General features: G+C 34.4%; 1 protein-coding gene across 1 annotated transcript; it reads left to right on the top strand.

Annotated features, from left to right (window-relative positions):
• Nucleotides 1–3,307: 3,307 nt before the first annotated feature.
• Nucleotides 3,308–8,231, top strand: LOC114298583 (LRR receptor-like serine/threonine-protein kinase HSL2). Its single transcript, XM_028243187.2, has 2 exons — nt 3,308–6,285; nt 7,511–8,231. Exons 1-2 carry the CDS (start codon nt 3,702–3,704, stop codon nt 7,867–7,869), a joined length of 2,943 nt encoding a protein of 980 aa, XP_028098988.2. The 5' UTR covers nt 3,308–3,701; the 3' UTR covers nt 7,870–8,231.
• Nucleotides 8,232–9,967: the final 1,736 nt, after the last annotated feature.

The raw sequence follows: 9,967 nt of genomic DNA, 5'->3' as shown, positions 1-9,967 counted from the left end.
GAAGGGGCACATGAAGCAATTATCTTCATGTGTATTTTTGCGAACAAGCAATCAGTATAAAACATGAACTTCTTTTTTTAGGATCCACTCAATATTTTAAAACCCTAGTTCTTTGCATTTCTTTGCTCTCAATTCTTCTTCTCAAATTCCTTTACCATCAGAGGGACTTCTGCAGCCAAACTCCGGTGAGACAATACTTGCAATATTCTCCTTATTATAAGTTGTGGGTCTTGAATTATCATAATTGATCGGAACTCTAATTCTACCCATACGAATTTCACCCACACAAAAAGTAATTAGATTTTCTTTTGGTAAGAGTGGAGCTAAGGGTCCTACCCTAAGAAGTTTCTTGTCCTAATATCAAAAAATCATATTTAAATTTTAATGTTTGGTATGTAAATAAATATATAAAATTTATTACTTCTTGCAAATATAAATGAAGGGTAGTGCTTTATACAAACATAGCTTGGAATAAAAAGATTACATGCATATAGAATGGTGTTGCCCATTTATCACCATCCATCTACTCAAAAAAAATAAAAATAAATAATTATTATTACTTTGTTTCATAACGGCAAAATGTCTTTGACACATTTAATAAAGAATTTATATAAGGAAAATACTATACATAAATAAAATTTATATAAAAATATTTAATAAGAATAATATGACATTATTATTATTGTAAATAAATTCATCTTGAATAATATTTTATTTTAAAATAAAAATTCATAATAAATCATATCATTATATATAATTTTTTATTTATTTATATAACATTACTCTTTGTATATAATTTAACATTTCCGATAAATGAAAGGTTTCAAAACTTGTATGTGGACCAATCTTGTGATTCCACTAAATTATCGCAGATTAAAACATTACTCAATTGGGACAAGCCAACGAATTAAAAATGAACTCCAAAATGGGTTTAGAGCCAATTCTTTACCAACCTTATCCTCATATTGGTATTCATTCTTGTCAGCTTTACATCATTACAGAATTACAATTATATTTTTATTATCATATTTTGTTTATCAATTTATGCATTAATATTAATAATAAATATGAATAATAAATTTTAATAAATTAATACAATTGATTTGTTTGTGATGTGAATTCATTTTTTTAACTTGAGACTAAAAAGTCTTATTTTGAATGAATCTTTTGAATTTTTTTAATTTTTATAAAAAAAAAAATAATAATAATAATTATATAATTTAACATTTAACATTTTATCTTTAATTTTTTGATTTATTTTATCTTTTTATAACTATTTTACTCTCCTAATCTCTTCCCAAACCGAGTGCAATACACTAGCCTTGGATCCAAGCAATTTCAAACACCCAATTACACAATTCCCAACCAACCCGCCAAATGTGTTTAATTGGAGGATTTTAAAAGGAATTTAAAAAGGAAAATAGAAAAGGTGTATAAAATTAATTGAAATGTAAGTATATTTTATTTATTTTTCTTTTTAAATTCCTACTTAAATCTCTAACCAAATACAACATTTAAAAAAAAAAAAAAAAAAAGAGCAAATCTCTTGAATAGATTCTCATAATCTATTAATCCAATGAAAAGCTATTCCTCTTCTCATTCACATACGAAAAATGGCACATCATAAATTTCAATTCCCCTTAACACTTCCCACAATAAATTATCATTATGTCCCTTGAAACCACTAAGAAATGTGAAAAAAGTTGTTCCAATTACATATGCACATCTTACTTGAAACTAATTTTAAGGTTTGAACATATATGTAATATCTTTTTTAAGTCTGAACATAAACCTTAATTTACATCTTAATAAGATTGTAAAAAATATGATCATGACGTCATAGCTCTGTTTTTCCAAGGGGAAAAATGTTAAGAATCGGAAAATTTTATTTTGCATGTTACTTCAAATATAAAGTGGAATGTATAAATTTAAAGGGTTGGGTTTCTCTATAGTCCATCATTTAGATTAAAGGGTACTTGTCAGGATTTGTAAGGCTCATTATGTATCTTATTTTGATAATTTGAATCGTTTATTTTGTCAAATCTTGTAATATATTATTCATAAAAAAATAGATCAATCCGATATTAGTAACTCATTCATTTTGTCGCAATTGTACCAAAAAAATGAATAGTCTATTTTTAAAAACACATTAATTATTAATTTTTTAGAGACAGACTCAATAAAATAAACATGTTACAAATATCGAATTAATTTAATTTTTTATATTAATAATATACATGTATGGTCTGATAATAAATTAAAAAAAAATTGAATCATTAAAATGGTATTCATGATGGGTTATGAATCCAAATAGCACTCTCTATTCTAAATTTGGAAGGAAGGATTTAAAATAATAAATTATAAATATATCTCTTGAAATTTAATTAAAATACGAATCGCCTCCTGTGATTTTAAAAATTATATTTCACCTTCTGAAATTTTTAATTTCATAACAAATCACTTATTTTATTAATAAATTATCAAGTGAATTAACAATTTTTAATAATGTTAGAAATATGTTTCAATTAATAATTTAAGTAATTTTATGATTGTATAAGAAAATAATTATAAATTTTATTTTTTTAATTAATTTTGTTAAATAAAAAATTCTAATAAAAGAGTATTTATAATTTTTTAAATTATAAAAGATAATTTATATTTTAAATAAATCTCATAAAATATAATTGTAATTCATCTAATTTAAATTAATGAAATATGAATATTATAATGTTTTGAGAAAAAAATTTTTAATGATTTTTTTGTCCAAGAATTGAGTTATTTTAGATAAAAAACTGATTTTTTTGTGTAGAAAAATTAAAAAGCTAAAAAAATGGCTTTTTATCATTGTTCCCCAGTAGACCCCATTGTTTGTTTGAAGATATACACTGAACACCAAAACACTAACCAAATGACAAACCAATGTCACCTGTCGCTGTAATTTTTTGGTCGAGAAAAGATAGGGATTATAAAAAGACTTTTATAAAATTGATCATGAAAAAATTAGTGTGTGGTGTTTTATTTTAAGTGTAATTCAAAGATCATAAATCTCTCATGATTATTTTTATGAAAATTTTTCATGACAGCATTGCTCTTTTTTGGTCACTTTCGCCGCCCATGCCAAAAAGCATCACGAGTGTTTCCCTCTAAGGGTAATGCTAGGGACACCAAATTTTCTACCAAACAAATGACCAAATGTCTCACATGGGTGTGGGGTCCGCAATTTTGTGGGCCCCACACCCATGTGAGACATTTGGTCATTTATTTGGTAGAAAATTTGGGACCTCTAGCAATTTCCTTCCCTCTAATTATAGCCTCTCTGTTTATTTACTTTCCCCTATATTTCTCTCTCTCTCTCTCTCCTACTACTCTAGTCTAATCTAATCCACTCACTGTCGTGAAATGAATAATCACATTTTCTTACCCATCATCACACACTCTTTCCATGTGAACACACATCTAAAACCATATCTCTAATTCCCTTAATACCTGTTTTCCATTCCTTCACTGGTCACTTCACTCGTGCATGAACTCCCCCTTCTATCTCTCTCCTTCCGTTACTCTCTACTCTCTATAAATGTATATTTGTCACTCTATCTCTCTCCTTCCGTTACTCTCTACTCTCTATAAATAAATATTTGTCAGTCTCCTCCATGAATGCTTGTTAATTCACATTGTTTCTCTCTCCTCTGTACTACCAACAAATGACTTCTCACTCTGATCATCTCCTTGTAACACTGGTCTTGTTCGTCGCGGTTTGTGTTTCGGTGGTCACTTCTTCGCAACGAGACGTCGTCGTTTTGCTCCGGGTCAAGAATGGCAGTCTCAAAGACCCGACCGGCCTGCTCCGTGATTGGGTCGATACCGGTCCCGTTGCTCCATGCAACTGGACCGGTATCGCCTGCGATCCTCAGACCGGCGCCGTAGTTTCTGTTGATCTCGCCGGACTCGGCATCTCCGGCGAATTCCCTGCCAATTTTTGCCGGATACCGACTCTCCGAAACCTCTCTCTCGGCTATAACAACCTCAACGGTAGTCTCTCCTCGATGTCTATCTCTCTCTGCTATCATCTCCATTTATTGAACCTCTCTTCCAACTATTTCGCCGGTGAATTGCCGGATTTTTTGCCGGAGTTCGTCAACTTGATTGTTCTCGATCTCTCTACCAACTACTTCAACGGCGATATTCCGGCGAGTTTCGGCCGGTTTTCCGCTCTCAAAGTTCTGAGTCTGTTCAACAACGCTCTCGGAGGCTTGATTCCGGATTTCTTGACCAATCTTACTGAGTTGACTCGTTTCGAACTCGCTTACAATTATTTCAAACCAGGTCCACTACCTCCGGCGATCGGAAACCTGAGAAAGCTTGAAAATCTTTGGATTCCCAACACGAACCTCGTCGGAAACATTCCAGTCTCTATCGGCGATCTCGTTGCTCTAACAAATCTTGATCTCTCCAATAACAATCTCTCCGGCGAAATTCCTAGTAGCATTGGTGGATTGAAAAGTGTTGTGCAAATTGAATTATTCAATAATCAATTGTCCGGTGAATTGCCTAGTGCTTTATCGAATTTGACTTCGCTGCTTCGACTCGACGTTTCTCAGAACAATCTCACCGGGAATTTGCCGGAGAGTATCGCCGCTATGCCTCTCACTTCACTCAATCTCAACGATAATAGATTCGAAGGTCTAATTCCAGAGAGTCTAGCTTCAAACCCTAGCCTCTCGCAATTGCATATTTTCAACAACAGTTTTTCCGGCATATTGCCGGTGAATTTAGGTCTCAGCTCTGATCTTGTAGATTTGGATGTCTCTGGCAACGAATTGGAAGGTTCATTGCCTCCGAACCTCTGTTTCAGAAACAAACTTGAAATTCTAATCACTTTCAAAAACAAATTCTCAGGCAAAATTCCTGAATCGTACGGCGATTGCAAGACTCTGTATTACATTCGTATCTACAGTAACGAACTCTCTGGACAAGTCCCAGATCGTTTTTGGAGCTTACCTGGACTTCAATTTCTTCAACTCGCAAACAACAAATTCGAAGGTTCGATTCCGAATTCGATCTCCAATGCTCGAGGATTAACTAATTTATTGATCTCCGGCAACAACTTCTCAGGCGGACTTCCGGTTGAAATTTGTCAATTGCAAGAGCTTATAGTCATGGATGCGAGTAGAAATCAAATTTCCGGCGAATTGCCGAATTGCATAACTGAATTGAAGAAGTTGCAGAATCTGGAGCTTCAAGAGAACATGTTTGCGGGTGAAATTCCGAGCAGTGTTGGTTCTTGGAAATATCTTACCGAGCTCAATTTCTCTCACAACAATTTGCAAGGCGAAATTCCCGATGCCCTCGGGAATTTGCCCGTGTTAACGTACTTGGATCTTGCCGGAAACTCACTTACCGGCGAGATTCCGGTGGCGCTGACGAAGCTGAAGCTCGACAAGTTCAATCTTTCCAACAACAAACTTGAAGGTGAAGTCCCTAGTGGTTTTGACAATGAGTTCTTTCTCCAGAGCCTAATGGGTAACCCGGGTCTATGCGGTCTGGATCTCAAACAGCTTCATCCATGCCCGAAACCCAAACCCGTTAGCCTCTATGTGATAGGAATTCTAGTGGCCTTGGCTTTGCTAGTCGTTGGGTCTATTATATGTCTAGTGAAGACCAACACTTTGAATGTGCTTTTCGGTAAAAAGAAGTCTTCATGGAAGACTACCTCATTCCAACGGGTCGGGTTCAATGAAGAAGAAGTTTTGGCTTCAATGACAGAAGAACATCTCATTGGAACGGGTGGATCGGGCCGGGTTTACATGGCGAAGCTCAAGAGGGGGCAGACTGTGGCAGTTAAGAGGCTGTGGGGAGGTAACCAGCAAGTGGACATGAAGGCGGTGTTTCAATCGGAGGTGGAGACGTTGGGAAGAATCCGACATAACAATGTTGTAAAATTGCTGATGAGTTTTATGGGAGAGGATTTTAAGGTTTTGGTGTACGAGTATATGGTGAATGGTAGTTTGGGGGACACATTGCATGGAGAGAAAGGCGGAGTGTTATTGGATTGGCCTACGAGGTTCTCAATAGCGGTTGGGGCGGCCCATGGGCTGGCCTACCTGCATCACGACTGTGTGCCACCTATTGTCCACCGGGATGTCAAGTCTAACAACATTTTGCTGGATGAAGAGTTCAGGCCGCGAGTTGCTGATTTTGGGCTGGCCAAGTCATTGCTACAGGATGTGAAGGAGGGCACTGGAGTGATGTCACGTATTGCTGGTTCGTGCGGCTACATTGCACCCGGTGAGTTTTTGCCACCATGGTCTTGTCGTAGTTATTTTTGCTTAACTAGTTTAGGTCACGGTCATAGATTTTGACATCATATAACATGCATTACTATAAACAAATGCAACATATGGTTGCCCCAGTTGGAACAAGTTGTGCTAGTTGCATAGAATTAAATCATAGATTAGAGAAAAAAGATCCCATCTCTATCTTGTGCTGTATTCTATGGTTTAATTCCATGCTACTAAATTTGTCAACTTGAATTTGTTGGGTGTGTGATAGCATGTCAACAATTGGCAGACTTTTTTAAACTACATGTGGGGGCAAAATGGAAGCAAGTGATATATAGACCCAAAAAAAGGTGACTTTAAAAAAGCATACATGTAAGGTGCGTAGGGCTGCAAATGAGGCAAGTCAAATTTTAGTATGTTTGGGCTTGTTTATTTAGATTTTAACGGATTCGAGTTCGAGCTCGAATTTGAGCTCAATAAAAATTTAACAAATTGAGCTTGAACCGATTTGGCTTAGGCTTGACTCGAGCTCGAGCTCGAGCTCAAACCTATTCACGAACTCAAGCATATTCACGAGTCTTAACGAGCTAAAAAATTTATAAATTCATACTTGCGTATGAAATTAAAGGTACAACTAAAATTTTGATTATACAATTATATATATAATATATAAACATTGTAAAAAAAAATCAATATTTTACCAAAATAATAATATTTACTACCACTATTATATAAATATATTATCTATAGTTAACTATTATTAACATTTATATTTTTTAAATATATGAATAACATATTTATCTTATTTTTTTATACATCTTTTTATATTATTTAATATATGAATAATAAATATTAAATGAGTCAGTTAATGAGTCGAGCTTATGAAGCGAACTTTAGAATGTTTGGACTTGTTTATTAAAATTTAACGAGCTTGAGCTCGAGCTCGAACGTAAAAAAAATTAATGAACCAAGTTTAAACGAGCTCTTACCGAGCCAAGCTCGAGCCTGTTCACAAACGGGTCTATTCATTTGCAGCCCTAAATATGGGCATATTTGATTTAACTTCTAGAAAATGTGATTCTTTTTTTCTTTTGAAATGCTTGTTCAAGTATGCTCGTTCCCTTCCTTTTGGAAGTATGCGTACTCAGTATGGTAAGAAATGATTATCTAATCAAACCATTTTTATGTATGATTATCCATATTGAAAACTCACTGTTTTGTACTGATTTCAGAGTATGCCTATACGCTGAAAGTGGATGAGAAGAGCGATGTTTATAGCTTTGGTGTGGTGTTGTTGGAGCTCATAACTGGTAAGAGGCCAAACGATGACTCCTTTGGAGAGAACAAGGACATTGTGAAGTGGGTAACAGAGGCTGCAATATCATCTCCAGAACAAGGAACCGGCATTTCTTGGATCGATTTGGATCAGCTTGTAGATCCAAAGATGAACCCAGCGACAAGCTATTATGAAGAGATTGAGAAAGTCTTGAATGTTGCTCTTCTTTGCACTTCAGCTTTTCCCATGAACAGGCCCTCCATGAGAAGGGTTGTTGAATTGCTCAAAGACCATAAATTGCTTCATCAAAAGTGATAATGTGCTTCGATTGTAGTAGTCGGTAGGCCTTTGATCCTTCGGACTCTTTGCCCCTTCTTTGGTGGCATCCCATTTTCGCATGCAAGTGTCATGGCAAGTGGAGAGGCTCAGGGAAAGCTTCTATAGTTACCAAATACACACAAAATTCACAGAATGAGATGAGTGAGACTCATATATATGGACCCCATAGATGCAGGTTTCATTCATTTGTTCTCATCTATGTCTCTTTCTATAAAAGCTTTATGTTAGTGTAGTAAACATTTTTGTCCCATTGCGTTAAAAAAAAAAAATTATGTGCATAATACAGTTGTTTGTTATATAGCTAGTTAAAGAAAAGAATCACATTTTACAAGTCCAAACTTGAATTGCCTAATGCTTTTGAATTATTATTTTCATTCCTATTGGGAGTGATATATATATATATATATATATCTCTAGTGGATTGACGATAAATGGCTTGCATAGGTTTTGGGGTTTGTCAAATACATATTGCAGAAAATATCCATAGATAGAATTCTTATATAGAAAATTCATTGAAATACCTAGTTTGATGCAGTTATCACCATGTTTGTACTATATTTCCTATGGTAATCAAAATAAAAATAAATAAAAAGAAAAGTTAGAAGATGGAGAGAAAATGGTCCAAGTGGACTTTGATTGGTGCCCCTGTGACTGAAGAAGTCTGGCATATCTAGAGATGGCAGTAGATTCTGAAGCTCAGTACATTTATGAAATAAAAATGATTTTAAAAAGAATTTTTTTTTTCTTTTATACATAATTTCATACCAAAATGATGTGTACTCAATAATTATTTAAAAAATATTGGTCACATTAATAGACTTTTGTTTTTAAAGTAATAGAACATAAGATATCACATCATTATTCTATCTAAAAAAAAAATGTCACATCATTCTAAATTATAATTTTAGAAAAAAATTGAATAATTCTAAAACTGTTTCCAATAAATAGAAATTTGCAAATCGTAGTAAATGGGTCTTTTCTTATTTTGCCTAATTAGTTAACAAAGTAAGTCAACATTGTTTCACCCATTAAATTTTTCGTTTTACCAACTACCTTGGATAATAACACGTGGTATTCCAAAACTATCTAATAATTATTCCAAAAAATTGATTTGTATAATATGATATATGTGAGCCTCGAAAGTCTGAAAGACATAATCAGAACAAAACCCTTGGCATCTAGTGGCTTTGGCATTGACTTTATAATTTAGGTGGGAAATGTCACTCTGTTGGAATGGTATCTCATTAAAAACAAGAATCATAAGAAGATAAATTGATCCACATTATGAGCCAGGCTTCTGTCAAAATGCATTCAATTCAACTTCAGCCAACTCTCTGAACAGACTTGTCTTTGAGAGATTTTGATTGATCAGAAACACAAATAAAATTCTTGTGAGGAAAGGAGGTTGAGAATCCACTGCAATTGAACAGATCAAATATATTCATGAAGATGAGAATGAATGAACAATTATATATATATATATATACATATTTTATTTAAAGAAAAAGATGATGAGAACGGCATAGTCATGTGGCAGTTCGAATCTGATCTCTCCATTTTCTGGGCGGCCATAAATAGAGACTTTCGAAACTGAGGATTGGCACTGAAAAATTGGAGATAGGAAGGGCTAGAGGTCTTACATGAAAGCCAGAGTCTTAGTGAGTTTGGTGGCCAAGAATGACTTGCCTGCACTGCACCTTTCAAGGGGGCATGAAGTAACCTTAGCTTGGCTCTCTCTGCAGGCAGTCATCTCTGGCCTTTGACAGGCTTTTACCACTCATGCAAGGCCTTTCTCTCCATCATAAATCAAGTTATGCACCAATGTTGGCACCACGGTTTTAAATATCGTTTGATACGTATCTAATATTTGACTGTATCACTGATATCAATATGTATCTCAATATTAATGCAGCATGGAAGGATATATAGGTTCCAGGAACAGAAGTCTAACATGGAAAGTAAGAGTCTTGTTTGGCAGCCAGGGATGGCTTGCCTACCCCATGGACACAATGGATCTTTGGTTTGATATATGTAGAGCTATTTTTGTATGGTTGTTGGGCAATCATCCTGGCTC

This window comes from Camellia sinensis, chromosome 4, assembly GCF_055761805.1.
Source record: "Camellia sinensis isolate YWXY chromosome 4, ASM5576180v1, whole genome shotgun sequence".
NCBI classification, from domain to species: Eukaryota; Viridiplantae; Streptophyta; class Magnoliopsida; order Ericales; family Theaceae; genus Camellia; species Camellia sinensis.
The sequence above is the reverse complement of the archived record's forward strand: the minus strand, read 5'-3'. Positions and strand labels throughout refer to the sequence as shown.

Coding starts and splice junctions, on each gene's coding strand:
- LOC114298583 (XM_028243187.2), top strand. CDS start 3,702: ATGACTTCTCACTCTGATCATCTCCTTGTAACACTGGTCTTGTTCGTC. Junction 6,286..7,510: donor GTGCGGCTACATTGCACCCG/GTGAGTTTTTGC, acceptor TACTGATTTCAG/AGTATGCCTATACGCTGAAA.